This window comes from Bufo bufo, chromosome 2 (assembly GCF_905171765.1).
Source record: "Bufo bufo chromosome 2, aBufBuf1.1, whole genome shotgun sequence".
NCBI lineage: Eukaryota > Metazoa > Chordata > Amphibia > Anura > Bufonidae > Bufo > Bufo bufo.
Genome location: NC_053390.1, coordinates 413,993,820 through 414,019,051, shown reverse-complemented (window position 1 = coordinate 414,019,051; position 25,232 = coordinate 413,993,820). Strand labels below are relative to the sequence as shown.

At 41.2% G+C, this 25,232-nt stretch overlaps 1 protein-coding gene across 1 annotated transcript in view; it reads left to right on the top strand.

Annotated features, from left to right (window-relative positions):
• Positions 1-24,976, top strand: part of CORO2A (coronin 2A) — a 232,443-nt gene extending 207,467 nt beyond the window's left edge. Inside the window, exons 9-12 of the mRNA XM_040417297.1 lie at positions 4,613-4,725; positions 4,938-5,028; positions 12,109-12,359; positions 24,362-24,976. Of these exons, the coding sequence (XP_040273231.1) occupies positions 4,613-4,725; positions 4,938-5,028; positions 12,109-12,359; positions 24,362-24,490 (584 nt within the window). The 3' untranslated portion in view covers positions 24,491-24,976. The remainder of the gene's footprint in view (positions 1-4,612; positions 4,726-4,937; positions 5,029-12,108; positions 12,360-24,361) is intronic.
• Positions 24,977-25,232: the final 256 nt, after the last annotated feature.

The window sequence follows — 25,232 nt, the reverse complement described above, 5'->3', positions numbered from 1 at the left end:
AATATAGCCACCTTTCTTTGCAAGGACACTCAAAAGCCTGCCATCCATGGATTCTGTCAGTGTTTTGATCTGTTCACCATCAACATTGCGTGCAGCAGCAACCACAGCCTCCCAGACACTGTTCAGAGAGGTGTACTGTTTTCCCTCCTTGTAAATCTCACATTTGATGATGGACCACAGGTTCTCAATGGGGTTCAGATCAGATGAACAAGGAGGCCATATCATTAGATTTTCTTCTTTTATACCCTTTCTTGCCAGCCACGCTGTGGAGTACTTGGACGCGTGTGATGGAGCATTGTCCTGCATGAAAATCATGTTTTTCTTGAAGGATGCAGACTTCTTCCTGTACCACTGCTTGAAGAAGGTGTCTTCCAGAAACTGGCAGTAGGACTGGGAGTTGAGCTTGAATCCATCCTCAACCCGAAAAGGCCCCACAAGCTCATCTTTGATGATACCAGCCCAAACCAGTACTCCACCTCCACCTTGCTGGCGTCTGAGTCGGACTGGAGCTCTCTGCCCTTTACCAATCCAGCCACGGGCCCATCCATCTGGCCCATCAAGACTCACTCTCATTTCATCAGTCCATAAAACCTTAGAAAAATCAGTCTTGAGATATTTCTTGGCCCAGTCTTGACGTTTCAGCTTGTGTGTCTTGTTCAGTGGTGGTCGTCTTTCAGCCTTTCTTACCTTGGCCATGTCTCTGAGTATTGCACACCTTGTGCTTTTGGGCACTCCAGTGATGTTGCAGCTCTGAAATATGGCCAAACTGGTGGCAAGTGGCATCTTGGCAGCTGCACGCTTGACTTTTCTCAGTTCATGGGCAGTTATTTTGCGCCTTGTTGACTATTTTGAATGAAACGCTTGATTGTTCGATGATCACGCTTCAGAAGCTTTGCAATTTTAAGAGTGCTGCATCCCTCTGCAAGATATCTCACTATTTTTGACTTTTCTGAGCCTGTCAAGTCCTTCTTTTGACCCATTTTGCCAAAGGAAAGGAAGTTGCCTAATAATTATGCACATCTAATATAGGGTGTTGATGTCATTAGACCACACCCCTTCTCATTACAGAGATGCACATCACCTAATATGCTTAATTGGTAGTAGGCTTTCGAGCCTATACAGCTTGGAGTAAGACAACATGCATAAAGAGGATGATGTGGTCAAAATACTCATTTGCCTAATAATTCTGCACTCCCTGTATAGTGTACTGTATTGTATTATACAGACATCAGATCCACTGGATCTTCAAGAACCAAGTGGGTCTGGGTAAAAAAAAAAGGAAATAAAAGTGAAAAAAAACTTTAAAAAAAGACATCACTGATTAAAAATTTAAAAATAAATAAAATGCACACACATGTTTTGATATCACCGCGTCCATAATGACCTGATCTATAAAACGGTCATGTTACTTTCCCCGCACTATGATGAAATTGAAATTTTGCCCACTTTACTTCTCAAAAAAGGTAATATAAGTGATCAAAAAAGTCGTATGTACGCCAAAATGGTGCCAATCAAATCGGCACCTCATCCCGCAAAAAATAAGCCCCTACATGAGACAACCGCCCAAAAAGTAAAAAACTATGGCTCTCAGACTATGGAGACACTAAAACATGATTATTATTTTTTTTTTCAAAGATGAAATCATTGTGTAAAACTTACCTAATATGTCTGCTTTTTTTTATTTATGTAAGTTTTACACAATGATATCATTTTTGAAACAAAAAAAATCATGTTTTAGTGTCTCCATAGTCTGAGAGCCATAGTTTTTTTCAGTTTTTGGGCGATTATCTTGGGTAGGGTATGATTTTTGAGGGATGAGATGTGATTTTTGAGGGATGAGATGATGGTTTGATTGGCACTATTTTGGGGTGCATATGATTTTTTGATTGCTTGCTATTACACTTTTTGTGATGTAAGGTGACAAAAAATGGCTTTTTTTACACCGTTTTTTACGGTATTCACCTGAGGGGTTAGGTGATGTGATATTTTTATAGAGCAGGTTATTACGGATGCGGCGATACCAAATATGTCTGCTTTTTTTTATTTCTGTATCGCCGCGTCCGTAATAACCTGCTCTATAAAAATATCACATGACCTAACCCCTCAGGTGAATACCATAAAAAAATTTAAAAAAGCAATTTTTTGGCACCTTACATCACAAAAAGTGTAATGGCAAGCGATCAAAAAATCATACGCCCCCCAAAATAGTGCCAATCAAATAGTCATCTCATCCAGAAAAAAATGAGCCCCTACACAAGACAGTCACCCAAAAAATAAATAAAACTACGGCTTTCAGAATGTGGAGACACTAAAGAATATTTTTTTTTTTTATGCTTTATGTAAAACTGAAACAAACAACCAAATAAAGTAGTCATATTTGGTATTGTCGCGTCCGTGACAACCTGCTCTATAAAAATACCACATGATCTAACCTGTCAGATGAATGTTGTAAATAACAAAAAATATAAACTGTGCTAAAACAGCTATTTCTTGTTACCTTGCCTCACAAAGTGTAATGTAGAACAACCAAAAATCATATGTACCCTAAAATAGTACCAACAAAACTGCCACCCTATCCCATAGTTTCCAGAATGGGGTCACTTTTTTTGGAGTTTCTACTCTAGGGGTGCATCAGGGGGGGGCTTCAAATGGGACATGGTGTCAATAAAACAGTCCAGCAAAATCTGCTCTCCAAAAACCGTATGGCATTCCTTTCCTTCTGCGCCCTGCCATGTGCCCGTACAGCAGTTTACAACCACATATGGGGTGTTTCTGTAAACTACAGAATCAGGGCCATAAATATTGAGTTTTGTTTGGCTGTTAACCCTTGCTTTGTAACTGGAAAAAATTGATTCAAGTGGAAAATCTGCCAAAAAAGTGAAATTTAGAAATGTTATCTCTATTTTCCATTAATTCTTGTGGAACACCTAAAGGGTTGACAAAGTTTTGTAAAATCAGTTTTGAATACCTTGAGGGGTGTAGTTTGTAAAATGGGGTCATTTTTGGGTGGTTTTTATTATGTAAGCCTCACAAAGTGACTTCAGACCTGAACTGGTCCTGAAAAAGTGGGTTTTAGAAATTTTCTGAAAAATTTTCAGATTTGCTTCTAAGCCTTCTAACGTCCCTAAAAAATAAAATGGCATTCCCAAAATGATCCAAACATGAAGTAGACATATGGGGAATGTAAAGTAATAACTATTTTTGGAGGTATTACTATGTATTATAGAAGTAGAGAAATTGAAACTTGGAAACTTGCAATTTTTTTTAAATGTTTGGTATTTTTTTTATAAATAAAAATGAATTTTATATTTTTTTACTCAATTTTACTAGTGTCATGAAGTACAATATGTGATGAAAAAAACTGTCTCAGAATGGCCTGGATAAGTAAAAGCGTTTTAAAGTTATTCACACATAAAGTGACACTGGTCAGATTTGCAAAAATGGCCTGGTCCTTAAGGTGAAAATGAGCCCGGTCCTTAAGGGTTTAATAACTATTTCCCCCTTAGGGGCTAGAACCTGGGATCTTTTAATCCCTTGTCTATTCAGATTGATTAGGGTGAATAGAACTTCACACTTTCCCTGCTGCCCTGTGCATAGTGCATACAGCAGCAGGGAACTGACCATGGCAGCCAGGGTGCGGCAGTCAGGTGCGGCACCTGAGGGGTTCATTGCCGCGGATCGCAGCGCCCTGTCAGAGGCAAGGTTCCGGCAATGTGTTTCTGCCGCCAGCTGTAGTTGTATATTAAACGTTAGTTATCATTGGTGGCGCAGTGGCCACAGCCCCTCCCCTCCTCTGCGCTCTCATTGGAGGCAGCAGCAGCACAGGGGGGAAGGAGAGACTGCTTCCTTCTTCCCTGTGCTGCTGAGAGCAGCGTGATCCATGTTCTCTGATATTAGGCTGTGCAGTAACACAGCCTAGTATCGATAAAAGACAAATCCCGGTATCTTATCGATGCCGGGCTAAAAGTATCAATTGGGTATCGAAAGTTCGATACCCGAAACAACCCTACTACCCTGGCAGTAAACATATGCCCCACCAAGTGCCCTTCGTAAGTTTTAGTTCTCCTTTAGAAGTATCTAAAGGGGTTATCCCATGAAAAATATTCTACAGTTTTCAAATTTGTACCTGGATCTGAATACTTTTGTAATTGTATGTAATTAAAAATGTATTGTAGCCACTGAGTTGTTCAATATAATGTATCCATGTACATTATTCCTTTGCCCTGCTCACTGAGAAGGCCGCACATGCTCCGTTTCATCTTTCAAATGCCTCCTGAGCTGTGATAGGGAGACCATGGACACGCCCCCTTATCTGCAGCAGAAAAGACACTCTCCTTGAGCTGCCAGCTTGATATAAATCCAGCAGAGCAATGAATGGGGAGATCTCTGGATCCATGTGAGGTACAGGGCCAGTTCTAGCTTTGTTAGGAAGAGATTATCATGTACTGTGAAAACGCAATGAGTTAAAGGAAAACCCAACTCAGAATTAAGCTGTTACTATACATTGCATACTATGTATTTCGGTTCTATTATCAGCCAAAAGGCATTTTACTGTTTGTTTTTTATGTGGAAATGTGTAATTGTGTTATAACATGGTCTATTTATTTTATAGGTGTTTTGCCAAAAAGGGGCGTTGATGTATCCTTATGTGAAGTGTTTCGATTCTACAAGCTGGTCACAGTTAAAAGACTTATAGAGCCTGTTTCAATGATTGTGCCTAGGAAGGTAAGAGCAATTTTCTGCTTGGTAATAAAAGACTGACCATAAATACAGACATGATTTTTGTACTCCTTGTGTGACAGTATTTCCACTTGGAATTGTATTACATTCATTTACCCATTATCCCAGCATCCCTGCAATCAGAAATCATGATTTACTGCTATCATACATACTAATGTGGCTTTTAACTCTGCATCCTCTTCCTTTGTGCCTTGCAGTCTGAATCGTACCAGGAGGACATTTACCCAATGACAGCTGGAACACAGCCAGCCCTTACTGCACATGAATGGCTGAGTGGAATTAATAGAGGTCAGACTGGGATATCTTGAAAGACATTTGCTTTGCTAGTATCGGAGCACTTACTTGATTTCATTTTCTTTTTTTTTTTTAAATGTCTGTAGCAAAGGTTGGCCATCTGAGAATTTATCAGAGAGAATATGAAACCAAGTGCATGTATGAAACTGGTCTGGGCTTTGAAACCCAGATGTAGCTCGAATTAGGCAAAGTACTTACAGATAGAATTGAACTAAGCAGCAAGCAGTGTTTTTAAAGAGCTATAATCTTTAATATTTAATACATCTTCAGCAGTGAACATCCACTTCTAGCAGCCAGTGCAGCAGTCTGATGCTGTATTGCTATTTCTTTCTATCCTCTATAGTCTGAATCAGTAAATTTGCCATAATCATTTATAAGAATACTTACTTACAAGGACCAGAGGATAGGTCATCAGATAAAGAATCTCCGCAACCCCTTTTAACCACCTCAGCTCCCCTAGCTTAAACCCCCTTAATGACCAGACCACTTTTTACAATTCTGCACTACACTACTTTCACGGTTTATTGCTCGGTCATACAACTTGCCACCCAAATTAATTTTACCTCCTTTTCTTCTCACTATAATAGAGCTTTCATTTGGTGGTATTTCATTGCTGCTGACATTTTTACTTTTTTTGTTATTAATCGAAATTGACCGAAAGTTTTGCAAAAAAATGACATTTTTCACTTTCTGTTGTAAAATTTTTCAAACAAAACTACATTTCTATATACATTTTTCTCTAAATTAATTGTTCTACATGTCTTTGATTTAAAAAAAATGCAATAAGTGTATATTATGGCACGAAAGTTATAGCGTTTACAAACTATGGTACAAAAATTTGAATTTCCGCATTTTGAAGCAGCTCTGTCATGTTTCCTGAGGTTCTACAATGCCCAGACAGTAGAAACACCCCACAAATGACCCCATTTCTGAAAGTAGACACCCTAAGGTATTCGCTGATGGGCATAGTGAGTTCATGGAAGTTTTTATTTTTTGTCACAAGTTAGCCCTGGCATTTTAGGGGACCTAAAGCGTGAGAAGTAGTTTGGAATCCAAATGCGTAAAAAATGCCCTGTGAAATCGTAAAGATACTCTTTGGAATTTGGGCTCCTTTGCGCACCTAGGCTGCAAAAAAGTGTCACACATGTGGTATCGCCGTACTCAGGAGAAGTAGGGCAATGTGTTTTGCGGTGTCTTTTTACATATACCCATGCTGGGTGAGATAAATACCTCAGTAAAAGACAACTTTTCCCATTTTCTTATACAAAGTTGTCATTTTACAGAGATATTTCTCACCCAGCATGGGTATATGTAAAAATACACCCCAAAACACATTTCCCTACTTCTCCTGAGTACGGCAATACCACATGTGTGACACTTTTTTGCAGCCTAGGTGCGCAAAGGGGCCCAAATTCGAATGAGAATCTTTACAATTTCACAGGGCATTTTTTACGCATTTGGATTCCAAACTACTTCACGCTTTAGGGCCCCTAAAATGCCAGGGCAGTATAAATACCCCACAAGTGACCCCATTTTGGAAAGAAGACACCCCAAGGTATTCCGTGAGGGGCATGGCGAGTTCCTAGAATATTATTTTTTTGGCACAAGTTAGCGGAAAATGATTTTATTTTTATTTTTTTCTTACAAAGTCTCATATTCCACTAACTTGTGACAAATAATTTTTTTTTACATGAACTCGCCATGCCCCTCACGAAATACCTTGGGGTGTCTTCTTTCCAAAATGGGGTCACATGTGAGAAGAAGAGTGAGGGAGTGAGAAGAAGTCTGGAATATAAATGTCTAAATATTTTTACGCATTTGGATTCCGTGAGGGGTATGGTGAGTTCATGTGAGATTTTATTTTTTGTCACAAGTTAGTGGAATATGAGACTTTGTAAGAAAAAAAATAAAAATAAATCAATTTCCGCTAACTTGTGCAAAAAAAAAAAAAATCTTCTATGAACTCGCAATGCCCCTCAAAAGTGATCTTTATAGCGCCGCAGCGATTTTACGGTGTTTTTGTAGTGATCAGAAAAAATAATTCTGTCACTGTGGTGGGGCGGACTGAACGCAAGTGTGCGCACAAGATCAGGCCTGATCGGGCGAACACTGCGTTTTTTGTAGAGCCTATAGAACATGTCCTATTCTTGTCCGCAATTGCGGACAAGAATAGGCATTTTCTATATAGTTCTGGCAATGTGCGGATCCGCAAAATGCGAAAAGCACATTGCCGATGTCTGTGTTTTGCGGATCCGCGGAAAACACATACGGACGTCTGAATGGAGCCTTACATGGGGGTGATCAATGACAGGGGGGTGATCAGGGGTTAATAAGGGGTTAATAAGTGACAGGGCGGGGGGTGTAGTATAGTGGTGTTTGGTGCTACTTACAGAGCTGCCTGTGTCCTCTGGTGGTCGATCCAAGCAAAAGGGACCACCAGAGGACCAGGTAGCAGGTATATTAGACGGGGTTAACAAAACAGCGTCTAATATACCTTTTTGGGGTTAAAAAAATTGCATCTACAGCCTGCCAGCGAATGATCGCCGCTGGCAGGCTGTAGATCAGCTCGTTTACCTCCCGATCCTGTGGACGCGCGCTCCTGTATGCGCGCGTTCACAGGAAATCTCTCGTCTCGCGAGATGACGTGCCGAAGCGTGAAGGAGGAACAAATCGACCGCCGCCGGAACGGAATCCTGCGTTAGGCGGTCCGGAGGCAGTTAAATTGGTAATTGTGCAAATTCTTATACTTACTGCAACTATTCCCTTTTCTTTTTGTATGGGAAAAACTAGGTTGCTATTAAAGGGGATGTCAAGCCAATGACATTTCTTAAAACCACATTAAAAAGACATTTCTCAGATGTAAAATAAGTGATACCTACAAATCTCCCACTGTTCCAACGTTTGTCTCCTATCTGCCTCTGCTTACTGGTCCCCTTATGACACATAGGAAATGACCACTTCTCCAATTACAAACTGGGGCAGCTTAACCGATGACTGTCCCAGCGGTCATTTCAATGATTGAATAGCCATTTTACGTAGATCTACTGTAAGGTTGTTTTAAAGAAAAAAATTATTATTGCTTAAAATTGAATATTAAGCAAGTAAATTTAGGAAGTTGGGGAACAGCCAAGGTATAGGGGGCTATTGCAGGATTTCTAGTTGGCTCTATTTTTGTATATAATGTGCCATACAGTCAGCTTATATAGATATGCTTTGTGGCCTGATCAGCAGCCACTCTCCCCCTGCCACTGCAATTGTTAAACAAGGAAAGCCTGTATTACACAATGCGATTTTTGATCCAATCATTGCTAACGAGCATTCATGATGATCTGGCAGTGTAATACTGCCACCAATTAACCAACGAACAAGCAAATGCTCGTTCATCGGGCAATCCAAATCTTTTGACAGGTTTAAAAATTATCATTTGCCGGCAGCAGATCGTGGTGTCTAATCACAATCTGCAGCCGACAAACAACTGAACGAGATGATCGATGGTATAACGATCACTCCTCCCCAAGCAGTGGAGGAGATTGCTGCATGTAATAGCAGTGGTCTCCTCCGCTAGCGAGCAGGCAATTGCCAGGAAGGAACGCTTCTCTCCCCGACAATCACCATCAGAATCGGGCTGTTTGATACAGCCTTTAGTGTTCTTTTTAATTATGATGTTGATGGCTTTTTGTCATACACTTTTATGAAAGTAATGTCTAGGAGAGGGGTGGAGATGAGCTTATACCTAGAGGAATGTGAACAAATCTCAATCAGTAAGAAAGAATGCTACTTGGTGTGTTTTATATGTTAAGGTCCTTCACATCCATCAACAACTACAGAAGCATTTTTTCAGTGACGTTCATAACATTCACATCTACAGTGGACTTTGCATTCTCAAGTGACATGTGCCCTTCATATGTATGAGTATCTTTCATGTGAATCTTATTGCTCAGGCATGCATTCAAAAAGCCTAAATCCCAGTTGAATTTTTACTCTACTGACAGTCAAAGCATAGCCTGATCCAGACATTAGAAATTCTTTTTACTCTGCCTTTATAGTGGCTATTAAACAACATGTATTTTGACTAAAGTATTTAATTTATGTTTTATGCAAGAAGGTTTTATATTTATATCTACTCAGTTCACTTGAAAGTAATTTTACTTCATATACAAAAAAAAGGGTCTATTTACCTAATACTCCTTGTCCCTGCACTGGGCAACAGTAGTTGTTTTACAATTAGGCCTCTTTCACACGAGCGTGAAGGATTAGGTCCGGATGCGTTCAGTGAAACTCGCACTATTTTGCAAGCAAGTTCAGTCAGTTTTGTCTGCAATTGCATTCAGTTGTTCAGTTTTTTCTGCGCGGGTGCAATGCGTTTTGATGCGTTTTTCACGCGCGTGATAAAAAACTGAAGGTTTACAAACAACATCTCTTAGCAACCATCAGTGAAAAACGCATCGCACCCGCACTTGCTTGCGGATGCAATGCGTTTTTCACGCATCCCCATTCACTTCTATGGGGCCAGGGCTGCGTGAAAAACGCAGAATATAGAACATGCTGCGATTTTCACGCAACGCAGAACTGATGCGTAAAAAACAACGCTCATGTACACAGTCCCATTGAAATGAATGGGTCAGGATTCAGTGCGGGTGCTATGCGTTCACGTCACGCATTGCACCCGCGCGTAAAACTCGCTCGTGTGAAAGGGGCCTTACTGTTAGCAGTTCAGAAGTTTACTATGGTGCTTGAACTTTTTATTTTATTTTATTTTTTTGTGTGAACTTTTCAGGATTTTCTATATTTCTGCAGAAATTTTGATCTAAAAGTACATCAGAAATACACAAAAGTCCTAAAGGTAGATAAAGATAACCAAATCAAACAAATGAGCCGAAAGTATTAGACTTGGTCATATATTTATTGAGGAAAATTAACCAATATCGCATATCTGTGAGTGGCAAAATTATGCTTACTGTATCTGGTGTGACCTCCTTGTACAGCAATAGATGCAACTACATTTCCTGTAATTGTTTTAGTCCTGCACATTGGCTTAGAGGAATTTTTTAGCCTATTCCTCCATACAAAACATCTTCAACTCTGTTATGTTGTGGGTTTCCTCCCATGAACTGCTCGCTTCAGTTCCTTCCAAAACATTTTTGTTTGGATTTAGTTCAGTACTTGGCCATTCCAAAACTTTAACTTTATTCTTCTTTAACCGATCTTTGGTAGAAAGACTTGTGTGGTTAGGGTCACTGTCTTGCTGCATGACGCACATTCTCTTCATATTCCACTCACCAACAGATGTCCTGACATTTTTCTTTAGAATTCATACCCAAATTCATTGTTCCATCAATGATGGCAATCCGTCCTGGCTCAGATGCAGCAAAATAGGCCAAAAACATCCCTACCACCTCCATTTTTGACAGATAAGATGAGGTTTCTATGCTGGAATGCTTTATTTTCCTTTCTGCAAACTTAAAGCTTCTCATTTAAACCAAAAAGTTCTATTTTGGTCTCGTCCATCCACAAAACATTGTTCCAGTAGCATATCTGCTTATGCATTCCTGCCATGCACAACATTGTTGTTCAGTGTTCACCTGATGGTGGACTCGTGAACATTAACATTAGCAATGTGAGAAAGGCCTTTAGTTGCTTTGAGGTTACCTTGGGTTCCTTTGTGACCTTGTGAACTATTACATGCTTTGCTGTTGGCATGATATTCGTTGGTCGACCACTCCTCAGGAGGGTAGTAATGGTCTTGAATTTCCTCCATTTGTACACAATCTGTCTGACTGGATTGATGGAGTCCAAACTCTTTGCAGATAGTTTTGTAATCTTTTCCAGTCTTATGAGCATCAACAACTCTTCTTCTGAAATCCTGAAAAATTTCATTTGTTTATGCTATGATACACTTGCTATGATGTGTTGTGAAGATCAGACTGTGATAGATCCTTGTTCTTTAAATAAAATGGGTTGCCCACTCATCCCATTGACTAAAAACACATGGCTCGAGTTTCACCTTCAAAGTATCTGCCGACTCTAAAGGTTCACATACTTTTGCCACTCAGACATGAGATATTGAATCATTTGAACAAGTCTAATATTTTTGACTCTGACTTTTTAATTTAGTTGTCTATCTATTTTTAGGACTTGTATAACATTTTTATGAACTTTTAGGTCCGATTTATGCAAAAGCATAGACAGTTTGAAGAGTTCACAAACTTTCAAGAAACACTGTTACCAGCATTAAAATAAATGTTTCATGTATTTTAACTTTATTAATAATGTTTTTTGTAATAGTTGAAGATATTTTTTATTTATTTATTATTTCTATTGGAGGCTCATACTTCTTGCAATTTCTATAGGTGTGTATACTTTATTGCAGCTGCAATGAATGGGTATTAGTTGACAGACATGTCATAGACTTTTAAGGACCCCATACACATTAAACTATTGTCGGCTGAACCAGCTATTTTCTAATGTGTATGGTGAAATCCTGACTTTCCCCCGTTAGACAGGGGAAAACGATCAGATGTTTTGAATCCCAGTACCCAATCTTTTTATTCTCCTGGGACACACATACAATCGGCTGAACAGATTATGTATTGTTTCTATCCTGCCTTATCTAGGACCCCATGAGATCATTACAGCCCCAAACATCCAAAAATAATGTAATGACTCTTTTCATTCTGTGCTATATACGGACAGCAAAGCTGACAAGTCAACTGCATAAAACAGGAATAGCTTATTGTGTCTGCTCTAGTGGCTGGTGTGAAAACTGGAATAAGTTTTTATGTGGATAGTCACATAAAAAAGTAAAAAAATAAGTTCTAAAGATTTGAATTTACTGATAAATTTCCTTTCACATAGAAGTGGAGACCTGAGTGACAGATTGCTCACCAAGAGCGTGGCGTTAAGATTCTGTATGGGCTCTTCTGGTGATAAAGCTTGTTGCTAAGTAGCCACCGTGGGGGGCATTAGTTCCCATTCCAGCTTCCTCTAGGAGATGATGAGAGCGGCAGTTCATTTGTATGGCATGTGGTTCAATCAAGCCACTGTATTAATCAGTTGGTGTTCATTCCCATTTAGGTCCTCTTTTAATATCCCTAAAACCTGGATCCTATGAGGAAGAAGACAAGCTGCTTGCTAAAGAGCCAAAGAAAATGTTTGAAGAAAAGCTTTCTACAAAGACTTTATGGGAAATAGAATACAAAACAGAAATCATAAGGGAAGAGAGAGGGAAGAGGAGAATCACAGCAAAATCTCAAGATACTAGAAATTCACTAATCTCCAATGGATTTGACTTATTTGAATGTCCACCACCCAAGAATGAGAATGAGGTATGGTATATGTGGACCTAAGAATGGCTACCATTCTTTTTACCAGTGGCTTAAAGGGGTATGCTGGTAAGAACAAATTATCATCTTATCACCGCTTAATTGGTGAGTGTCCAACTGCAAGAACCTCCACAGATTGCTAGAGCAGTGGTCTCTTGTCCGCCGTTTAAGTGGAGTGATGGTTGAGCATACACTTTGCCACTCTATCCAAAATCTATGGGACTAGTGAAGATGGCCAAGTACAGCTGATTCAGAGGTTGGTCCCCCACCATCAATAAAGTTATGGAATATTTTAGCCATATGCCATCACTTTGAGATGGAAACATCCTTTTAATGTACACGCGCTACCATTTGGTGATTCAAATTCAGGTATTCTTGCAGTGTTTATGTATAGGAAACCTTTGACAAAGAATAGTATATAATTTGATGATGATTTTTTTTTTTGTGTGAACAAACCATTTATCTTAACATAGAAGTGGTTTGCGGCGGTTGAAGGAGCGCATCGGGTCCCCGTGCTGCTGTGGCGTGGGACCCGATGTCTGACAAGGCAGCCTGATGCCGTGCAGAGGCTGCCCAATGCCTTGCAGAGGCTGCCCAATGCCTTGCATGGGTGCCTAGGAGATCCAGCCTCAGGTGCATCTCCTAGGCAACCTGTTGGTGTATTACTCTGTGTTATACACTAACAGGCAATGCATTACAATACAGATGTATTGTAATGCATTGCAGAGGGGATCAGACCCCCAAAAGTTGAAGTGCCAGAGTGGGACAGAAATAAAGTTTAAAAAAAAAGTGTTTTCAATAAAAATAAAAAAAAGTTTCAAGTTGAAAAAAAAACCGCCCCTTTCCCCTGATTTTATAATAAAAAATAGAAGAAAAATATGAAAAAACACACATATTGGGTATCGCCATGTCTGTAACGGCCGGCTTTATAAATACCGTATTTTTCGCCCTATAAGACGCACCGGCCCATAAGACGCACCTAGGTTTTTGGGGAGGAAAATAAGAAAAAAATTTTTTAACCAAAAGGTGTGCTTTTGGTGGGTTTGGAACTAATGGGGGGATCTGTGGATGACGGACACTGTTATGGGGGGGATCTGTGGATGACGGACACTGTTATGGGGGGGATCTGTGGATGACTGACACTGTTATGGGGGGGGATCTGTGGATGACTGACACTGTTATGGGGGGGATCTGTGGATGACTGACACTGTTATGGGGGGGATCTGTGGATGACTGACACTGTTATGGGGGGGGATCTGTGGATGACTGACACTGTTATGGGGGGGATCTGTGGATGACGGACACTGTTATGGGGGGGATCTGTGGATGACGGACACTGTTATGGGGGGGATCTGTGGATGACGGACTGTTATGGGGGGGATCTGTGGATGACGGACACTTATGGGGGGGATCTGTGGATGACGGACACTTATGGGGTGATCTGTGGATGACGGACACTTATGGGGGGATCTGTGGATGACGGACACTTATGGGGGGATCTGTGGATGACGGACACTTATGGGGGGATCTGTGGATGACGGACACTTATGGGGGGATCTGTGGATGACGGACACTGTTACAGGGGGGGGATCTGTGGCTGGCACTGTTACAGGGGGGGATCTGTGGCTGGCACTGTTACAGGGGGGGGGGATCTGTGGATGGCACTGTTACAGGGGGCATATGTGGATGGCACTGTTATATATGTGCCATCCACAGACCCCCCACCCATAACAGTGCCATCCACAGACCCCCACCCCTTAACTGTGCCATCCACAGATTCCGTGTGCCCCCCCCGCCGCCGCCCCCCATATACAAATATAAAATGTATTATTGAATTAAAAGTTATACATATTAGGTATCGCCGCATCCGTAACAACCTGCTATATAAAAATACCACATGACCTAACCCCTCAGATGAACACCGTAAAAAAGTGTCAAAAAAGCAATTTTTTTTGTCACCTTAAATCACAAAAAGCGTAACAGCAAGCGATCAAAAATTCATATGCACCCCAAAATTGTACCACTCAGTCATCTCATCCCGCAAAAATTATACCCTACCTAAGACAATCGCCAAAAAAAAAAAAAAACTATGGCTCTCAGAATATGGAGACGCAACATGATTTTTTTTTTTTTGTTTCAAAAATGATTTTAGTGTATAAAACCTAAATAAAAAAAAAAGTATACATATTGGGTATTGCCGCGTCCGTAACGACCTGCTCTATAAAATATCACATGATTTAACCCCTCAGGTGACAACGTAAAAAAAATCGAATAAAAATGGTATCAAAAAGCCATTTTGTCACTTTACATCACAAAAAGTGTAATAGCAAGCGATCAAAAAGTCATACGCACCCCAAAATAGTGCCAATCAAACAATCACCTCAACCCACAAAAATGATAATAAATAAATATGGCTCTTAGAATGGAAACACTAAAACATTATTTATTTTTTATTTTTTTCAAAAATGCTGTTATTGTGTAAGACATAAATAAATAAAGTATAAATATTAGGTATTGCCACGTCTGTAACAACCTGCTCTATAAAAATATCACATGACCTAACCCCTCAGGTGAACACCGTAAAAAATAAAACTGTGTCAAAAAAGCCATTTTTTTGTCACCTTAGATCACAAAAAGTGTAATACCAAGCAATCAAAAAGTCATATGCACCCTAAAATATTTATTTATTTTAAATTATTTTTTTTTTATTGGTACAAAGGCTATCAGAATATGGAGACACAAAAAAATCATATTTGGTATTGTCGCATCCGTAACAACCTGCTCTATAAAAATAGCTCATGATCTAACCTGTCAGAAGAAAGTTGTAAATAACAAAAAATAAAACCGTGCCAAAACAGCAATTTTTTTGTTACCTTGCCTCACAAAAAGTGTAATATAGAGGAACCAAAAATCATATGTACCCTAAAATAGTACCAACAAAACTGCCACTTTATCCCGTAGTTTCCATAATGGGGTCCCTTTTTTGGAGCTTCTACTCTAGGGGTGCATCAGGGGTCTTCAAATGTGACATGACAAGTTAAAATTATCCCAGTGAAATCTATCCTCCAAAAACCATATGGCGTTCCTTGCCGTGTGCACGTACAGCAGTTTACGATCATAAATATTGAGTTTTGTTTGGCTGTTAACCTTTGCTTTGTTAGCAGAAAAAATTTATTAAAATGAAAAATCTGTCAAAAAAGTGAAATTCTGAAATTTAATCTTCATTTTCCATTAATTCTTGTGGAACACCTAAAGGGTTAACAACGTTTGTAAAATCAGTTTTTAATACCTTCAGGGGTTTACTTTCTAAAATGGGGTCATTTTTGAGTGGTTTCTATTATGTAAGCCTCACAAAGTGACTTCAGACCTGAACTGGTCCTTAAAAAGTGGGTTTTGGAAATTTTCAAAAAAAAATTCAAGATTTGCTTGTAAACTTCAAAGCCTTCTTACGTCCCCAAAAAATAAAATGGCATTCACAAAATTATCCAAACATGAAGTAGACCTATGGGAAATGTAAAGTAATAACTATTATATGAGGTATCACTATCTGTTTTAACCACCTCCGGACCGCCTAACGCAGATTCGCGTTCCGGAGGTGGCAGCCCTGAGCTCAGCGACGCATATACGCGTCATCTCGCGTGAGCCGGGATTTCCTGTGAATGCGCGCACACAGGCGCGCGCGCTCACAGGAACGGAAGGTAAGAGAGTGGATCTCCAGCCTGCCAGCGGCGATCGTTCGCTGGCAGGCTGGAGATGTGTTTTTTTTTTAACCCCTAACAGGTATATTAGACGCTGTTTTGATAACAGCGTCTAATATACCTGCTACCTGGTCCTCTGGTGGTCCCCTTTGTTTGGATCGACCACCAGAGGACACAGGTAGCTCAGTAAAGTAGCACCAAGCACCACTACACTACACCCCCCCCCCCCCCCGTCACTTATTAACCCCTTATTAGCCCCTGATCACCCCATATAGACTCCCTGATCACCCCCCTGTCATTGATTACCCCCCTGTCATTGATCACACCCCTGTAAAGCTCCATTCAGATGTCCGCATGATTTTTACGGATCCACTGATAGATGGATCGGATCCGCAAAACGCATACGGACGTCTGAATAAAGCCTTACAGGGGTGTGATCAATGACTGTGGTGATCACCCCATATAGACTCCCTGATCACCCCCCTGTCATTGATTACCCCCCTGTCATTGATTACCCCCCTGTCATTGATCACACCCCTGTAAAGCTCCATTCAGATGTCCGCATGATTTTTACGGATCCACTGATAGATGGATCGGATCCGCAAAACGCATACGGACATCTGAATGGAGCCTTACAGGGGCGTGATCAATGACTGTGGTGATCACCCCATATAGACTCCCTGATCACCCCCCTGTCATTGATTACCCCCCTGTAAGATCCATTCAGATGTCCGCATGATTTTTACGGATCCACTGATAGATGGATCGGATCCGCAAAACGCATACGGATGTCTGAATAAAGCCTTACAGGGGCGTGATCAATGACTGTGGTGATCACCCCATATAGACTCCCTGATCACCCCCCTGTCATTGATTACCCCCCTGTCATTGATTACCCCCCTGTCATTGATCACACCCCTGTAAAGCTCCATTCAGATGTCCGCATGATTTTTACGGATCCACTGATAGATGGATCGGATCCACAAAACGCATACGGATGTCTGAATAAAGCCTTACAGGGGGCGTGATCAATGACTGTGGTGATCACCCCATATAGACTCCCTGATCACCCCCCTGTCATTGATCACCCCCCCTGTCATTGATCACCCCCCCTGTCATTGATCACCCCCCCTGTCAGGCTGCATTCAGATGTCCGTATGATTTTTACGGATCCACTGATAGATGGATCGGATCCGCAAAACGCATACGGATGTCTGAATAAAGCCTTACAGGGGCGTGATCAATGACTGTGGTGATCACCCCATATAGACTCCCTGATCCCCCCCCTGTCATTGATCACCCGCCCCTGTCATTGATCACCCCCCCTGTCATTGATCACCCCCCCTGTCATTGATCACCCCCCCTGTCAGGCTGCATTCAGATGTCCGTATGATTTTTACGGATCCACGGATACATGGATCGGATCCGCAAAACACATACGGACATCTGAATGGAGCCTTATAGGGGGGTGATCAATGACAGGGGGGTGATCACCCCATATAGACTCCCTGATCACCCCCCTGTCATTGATCACCCCCCTGTCATTGATCACCCCCCTGTAAGGCTCCATTCAGACATTTTTTTGGCCCAAGTTAGCGGAAATTATTTTTTTTTTCTTACAAAGTCTCATATTCCACTAACTTGTGTCAAAAAATAAAATCTCACATGAACTCACCATACCCCTCACGGAATCCAAATGCGTAAAATTTTTTAGACATTTATATTCCAGACTTCTTCTCACGCTTTAGGGCCCCTAGAATGCCAGGGCAGTATAAATACCCCACATGTGACCCCATTTCGGAAAGAAGACACCCCAAGGTATTCCGTGAGGGGCATATTGAGTCCATGAAAGATTGAAATTTTTGTCCCAAGTTAGCGGAAAGGGAGACTTTGTGAGAAAAAAATAAATAAAATCAATTTCCGCTAACTTGTGCAAAAAAAAAAAAAATTTCTATGAACTCGCCATGCCCCTCATTGAATACCTTGGGGTGTCTTCTTTCCAAAATGGGGTCACATGTGGGGTATTTATACTGCCCTGGCATTCTAGGGGCCCTAAAGCGTGAGAAGAAGTCTGGGATCCAAATGTCTAAAAATGCCCTCATAAAAGGAATGTGGGCCCCTTTGCGCATCTAGGCTGCAAAAAAGTGCCACACATGTGGTATCTCCGTACTCAGGAGAAGTTGGGGAATGTGTTTTGGGGTGTCATTTTACATATACCCATGCTGGGTGAGAGAAATATCTTGGCAAAAGACAACTTTTCCCATTTTTTTATACAACGTTGGCATTTGTCCAAGATATTTATCTCACCCAGCATAGGTATATGTAAAATGACACCCCAAAACACATTCCCCAACTTCTCCTGAATACGGCAATACCAGATGTGTGACACTTTTTTGCAGCCTAGGTGGGCAAAGGGGCCCACATTCCAAAGAGCACCTTTCGGATTTCACAGGTCATTTACCTACTTACCACACATTAGGGCCCCTGGAAAATGCCAGGGCAGTCTAACTACCCCACAAGTGACCCCATTTTGGAAAGAAGACACCCCAAGGTACTCCGTGAGGGGCATGGCAAGTTCCTAGAATTTTTTATTTTTTGTCACAAGTTAGTGGAAAATTATGATTTTTTTTTTTTTTCATACAAAGTCTCATATTATACTAACTTGTGACAAAAAATAAAAACTTCCATGAACTCACTATGCCCATCAGCGAATACCTTGGGGTCTCTTCTTTCCAAAATGGGGTCACTTGTGGGGTAGTTATACTGCCCTGGCATTCTAGGGGCCCAAATGTGTGGTAAGGAGTTTGAAATCAAATTCTGTAAAAAATGGCCTGTGAAATCCGAAAGGTGCTCTTTGGAATATGGGCCCCTTTGCCCACCTAGGCTGCAAAAAAGTGTCACACATCTGGTATCTCTGTATTCAGGAGAAGTTGAGGAATGTGTTTTGGCGTGTCTTTTTACATATACCCATGCTGGGTGAGATAAATATCTTGGTCAAATGCCAACTTTGTATAAAAAAATGGGAAAAGTTGTCTTTTGCCAAGATATTTCTCTCACCCAGCATGGGTATATGTAAAATGACACCCCAAAACACATTCCCCAACTTCTCCTGAGTACGGAGATACCAGATGTGTGACACTTTTTTGCAGCCTAGGTGGGCAAAGGGGCCCATATTACAAAGAGCACCTTTCGGATTTCACTGGTCAGTTTTTACTGAATTTTATTTCAAACTCCTTACCACACATTTGGGCGCCTAGAATGCCAGGGCAGTATAACTACCCCACAAGTGACCCCATTTTGGAAAGAAGAGACCCCAAGGTATTTCGTGATGGGCATAGTGAGTTCATAGAACTTTTTATTTTTTGTCACAAGTTAGTGGAATATGAGACTTTGTAAGAAAAAATAAAATAAAAAAATCAGCATTTTCCGCTAACTTGTGACAAAAAATAAAAAGTTCTATGAACTCACTATGCCCATCAGCGAATACCTTAGGGTGTCTACTTTCCGAAATGGGGTCATTTGTGGGGTGTTTGTACTGTCTGGGCATTGTAGAACCTCAGGAAACATGACAGGTGCTCAGAAAGTCAGAGCTGCTGCAAAAAGCGGAAATTCACATTTTTGTACCATAGTTTGTAAACGCTATAACTTTTACCCAAACCATTTTTTTTTTACCCAAACATTTTTTTTTTATCAAAGACATGTAGAACAATAAATTTAGAGCAAAATTTATATATGGATCTCGTTTTTTTTGCAAAATTTTACAACTGAAAGTGAAAAATGTAATTTTTTTGCTAAAAAATCGTTAAATTTCGATTAATAACAAAAAAAAGTAAAAATGTCAGCAGCAATTAAATACCACCAAATGAAAGCTCTATTAGTGAGAAGAAAAGGAGGTAAAATTCATTTGGGTGGTAAGTTGCATGACCGAGCAATAAACGGTGAAAGTAGTGTAGGTCAGAAGTGTAAAAAGTGGCCTGGTCTTTCAGGGTGTTTAAGCACTGGGGGCTGAGGTGGTTAAAAGCAGGGAAATAGAAATTTGGAAAGTTGCGAATTTTTCAAATTTTTTTGTAAATTTGGTATTTTTTTTATAAATGAAAATTAAATATTTTGATTCAAATTTACCACTGTCACGAAGTACAATATGTGACGAGAAAACAGTCTCAGAATGGCTTGGATAAATAAAAGCTTTTTAAAGTTATCACCACATAAAGAGGTCACTTGTCAGATTTGCAAAAATCAGTCTGGTCCTTAAGGGGTTAAATGGTAACTAACCCTTTAGAAAAATGACTTTAAAAATGTTCTAAATGCCCTGAAATTATCTTTTAGACTCTATTTTATTTAAGGATTTAATTGTTTTACTAAACAAATAGGTACCTGAAATTCTGGGTTTCAGTTGTACACTTGTACACTGCTGACATGTCAATAGTTTACGGATTCCACTGTACTGCTGGAATAGAGGCAGCAGCAAGCGCTGTGCTAGCAGGAGCACACATTGCTGCTCTTGTCTCTGCCTGCTCCACTCGCCTAAATCCTGGCATAGCATATATCGGTGCAGGGTCTCCTGCACCAATGTGCTGTGCAGAGCTCTTTCTGAGAGTAACATGCACAGGCAGGAGCAGTGATATGTACTTCTGCCAGTACAGCATTTGCTGCAGCCTATATTCCAGCAGTACAGTGGAATCCATACATCTGTACACAATTGACATGGCAGCAGTGTACAAGTGTACGGATTCCAAAGTGCGATTGACAGTAAAACAGTAATTGCCATAAATAAAGTTTACAAAAATGAATTTATGGGCATTTGGAATATTTTAATGAACTTGTCTAAAGAGTTAGTTACCCTTTAAATATAAAATATTGTCCTTAAAAGAGTATTCTCATCTTGCAAATTCATCCTTACCTGCTGCCAGCTAGCTGTTCACTTCCTGGTTTTCTGCTGCTAAGGCTGGGCGGGCTTAGGCAGCTAGAGTGAAGGCCAGCCACACCTCCTTATGACATCACACTGAGAACTCAGTCCTGCGTGCTAGTTAATGTGGATAGTATGACTCATCAGTCTGGCAGCCTGCAGTGTCTGTGAGTCCCCTTCCTCCCTGCTGTTGAATCCTGACTTAGAGAGCTGTGATAAGTGAGCTCAGTGTACAGTAACACGTGGCTGTTCTGCACAGTTTTAGGGTCCATTCACACGTCCGTGGTGTGTTGCGGACCCGCAAATTGCGGATCCGCAACACACCCGGCCGGCACCCTGTATAGAAATGCCTATTCTTGTCCGCAGCTGCGGACAAGAATAGGACATGTTCTATCTTTTGCGGTGCTGCGGACTGGAAGATCGGGGCCGCGCTCCGCAGATGCTGATAGCACACTGTGTGCTGTCCGCATCCATTCCGTCCGCATCCATTCCGTCCCCATAGAGAATGAATGGGTCCGCACCCGTTCCACAAAATTGCGGAATGCATGCGGACCCATTTGTGGACGTGTGAATGGACCCTTACACACAAAATCGCTGTCTGATCTCTTACAAACCCATTTTATTTATCAAAAAATATAATTCCATATTATACATTAGCTCAAAAGCTTGTCAGCTAGTAAACGTATAATCTGTGCTTTTGTCTACCATAAAACATGACCATCCCCCACCCACCAGCACTGATGCAGATATTTTTCCATTACAGCTGTACTCCAGTTGTGTATAAACCTTACACTATGTATCTGTATAGATGCATATACAGCTCAGCTACATGTGTCTGTTTATCTTTTCAACCAGCACTGTGGCTGAACAGTCTCATATACAGCTCTGCTACATCTGTTTCTCTCTTCCATCATCATTGATGCTGACCCACCACATATGCAGCTTATTCAGCTCTGCTACATCTAATTCTTTCTTCCACCAGCATTGATTCTAAACCGCCAAATATACAGCTCTGCTACATCTGACTATTCCCTTCCCGATTAAAACTGTGTCTGAACAGCAGTGTATTCAGCTATGCTACATCAGTTTCTCTCTTCCACCAGCATTGATGCTGACCCGCCACATATATACAGCTCTGCTACATCTGTCTATTCCCTTCCACACTAGAACTATGGCTGAACAGCAGCATATTCAGCTCTGCTACATCCATCAGCCGCCCCCCATAGTGCCTCAAACAGCCCGCCATAGTGCCTCAAACAGCCCGCCATAGTGCCTCAAACAGCCCCCCATAGTGCCTCAAACAGCCCCCCATAGTGCCTCAAACAGCCCGCCATAGTGCCTCAAACAGCCCCCCATAGTGCCTCCATCTACTTACCTGCGCTATGGCCGCCCGACGCTCCTACTTGTAACTCACTGGTCTGTGCGGCGCATTGCTTATGCTTATAGCAATGCGCCGCACAGACCAGTGACGAGTTACAAGAAGGAGCGCGGGCGGCCACAGCGCAGGTAAGTATATTGTAGGGTAAATGACCATGGCAGCCAAGACTTAAGTAGCGTCCTGGCTGCCATGGTAACCGATCAGAGCCCCAGCATTACACTGCTGGGACTCCGATCGGAACTGCCGCTGCCACCAATGATTTGGGGGGGGGCGCGATCCCTACGCCACTGACACTTAGCCTGGTCAGGCTCCTGCCTTTAGCAGGAGCCTGATCAGGCTTAGATATACCATGGCAAGCCGGATGCCTGTGAAAGGCGTCCGGTTGCCATGGTAACCATCGGGGCTGACCGCAGCGCCCGATGGTGGGTTCCGCTCGGCCATCCTGAAATCGAAAGAAGGGGGGGACAGTTATACACAGCAGCACAGCCCCGATCATCTCACCATTAACTGAGGAGATCCGGGCTGCGCTGCTGAACTCTCAAAGACCGGACAGCTCCCCTCCTCCTCCGCTGATCTATAATTATTTGTGCCGCGTTTAGAATGGAGCCGCGCATGCGCGGCTCTGTTTCAGACGCGGCACAAGGGAATATAGATCTGTGCATGCGCGGCCGCCCGGAGCCGTGCTCATTCTCGCTGGATGCCGGAGTTCTTCTGCGCAAGCGCAGCCCATGGATGCGGCGGCGAGCGGTGGCCGTATCCATGGGCAGCGCAAATCAACAATGAATTTTAATAAGAAGAATTTTAGGAAAACAGTATATTTTTTTTTTTATTAAATTTTTTTTTTTTAAAAGCTCACTGGGGGTATAAAATTTATTAAAATAGGATCAATAAGACGAGAATACACCTTTAAGTATCAGACAGTAATCCATTGTTTAGTTTACTTTTGCTGTGATAGGAAGATATTATCCACTAGTAGGTGTAGAATTGGGATAACAGTGTGACAGCTCTATTGTTATCTTGATAGGCCTAGACAAAGATGCCACAGAAGAGAATTGCACTTATTGATGTAATGTGTGATGCCCTAACTTTTACTTGCCAGACCTTTTATCTCTGGTCTGAGTGAAGGGTCTGACTAGTCAAGTGCGACTGTTTGTTGTGCTAAAAGCCTAAACAAAGGAGGAAGTTAAAGAGCCATGACAGGAAGTAGAATACATGGATACAAGGCTCAAAAAATCCAGAAAACCATCCACCTGTTTTTTTGTACTTTGTTAACATGTGAGTAAAATGTGATGGTGGTAGTTTGCCTGTAATATTAACTTACCTTAGTCTACACAATATTTTACTTGTTAAACCAGATTCTACCTGTCAGTCATTTTGAAGGCTATGAAGTAGGTTCTTCTAATCACTCAGCTTGCATACGCATGTACAGAGAAATGCTATGGACAAAACAACACTGTCTTAAAAAAGCTTTTAAAGGAGTTTTCCAGGTTCAGGGCTGAACCTGGGTATAAGCTGTTTTTTTTTTATAGACTACATATTAGTGGAGCATAGGAGCATTTCCTTTCTCCGGTGCTCCCCCTAGTCGTGCTGCATCGTACAACACAAGGCTCTGTTTGTATTGTGCCAGTGACGTACTGGGCTTCGCATCACTATGCTAAGTGGAGCCTTCCACCTAGCAGGTAGCCCGGTGACATCTGCCGGTGGCTGTTTTGGATATGGGTACTATGCAAAGTAGCATAGTACGTCACTGGCACAAAACAAACAGAGCCTTGCGCTATGCGATGCAGCCCGACAAGGGGGAGCATCTGAGCTAATATGTAGTCTATAAATAAAGAACAGCCCTGAATCAGGAAAACCCCTTTAAGCATGAGGTGCAATTGACTAGTTAATACTGAAGCACCACGCAAGTAGTGCACCAGTATCTTTTTACTTTGTGTTACATGTATGACCATTGTGACTGATCATGAGGAAGGATTAAACAGTTACAGTGCTCATAGTATTATTTATCTTTTATTTTTTGCAGTTGTTGAAGATGTTCTACAAGCAGCAGGAAGAAATCCGCAGATTACGTGATCAGTTGAGCCAAAGGGATATTCAGATTCTGCAACTCGAATTAGAAATCAAGAATGTTCGAAACAGCACAGTGTATTGATGCTACACAACATACAACCTACAGAATGTAACTCGGCAGAATGCCTCCAAAAAAGCCATTAAAATCCATTTATCTTTATGTGAAAAGAGAAAGAAATCACTGACAAATATGTAGCAATGCTACAGGGTGCGCATAATATTTATGACTTTTTGCTTATGTTTTTAATATTATATAAAATACAATCATAGCTGGTCAACCCTAGAGGGACACAGAGTCTATTCATCATGTTAGAGAAATACAAAGCCTAACTATGCAGCGGTGCATATTCATGACAGCCTTATCAAGTCAATTGATGAATATGGGTAGAGGTCTTTTATCTGTGAAAAGAGAACCAGTGTTGAATAGACTTCCTATGCTTTTATTTCATGTTGTCCTTACATAACTAAACCCATCATCAAAGACATACTGATAGGGAAGATAGATTGTGAGCTCCATTTGGGACAGTGAGTAATGATGATGCTTGTAAAGCGGAGCAGAGTATGTTCTCTATATCTCTATCTCTCTCTCTCTCTCTCTATATATATATATATATATATATATATATATATATATATATATATATAGTAAAATAAATGTGTGGCAAATATGTCAAGATGAAAGCCTCTTCTCTAACCTGCAGCTCTCATGACATGTCTACTTCATAAATACATACATTCCTCATAAAATAATAATGGGGCATCTTTTCTTTAAACTCTGCATTGTGGTATTCCTTTGTTATTCCTCCTAAATGTATGAATACATT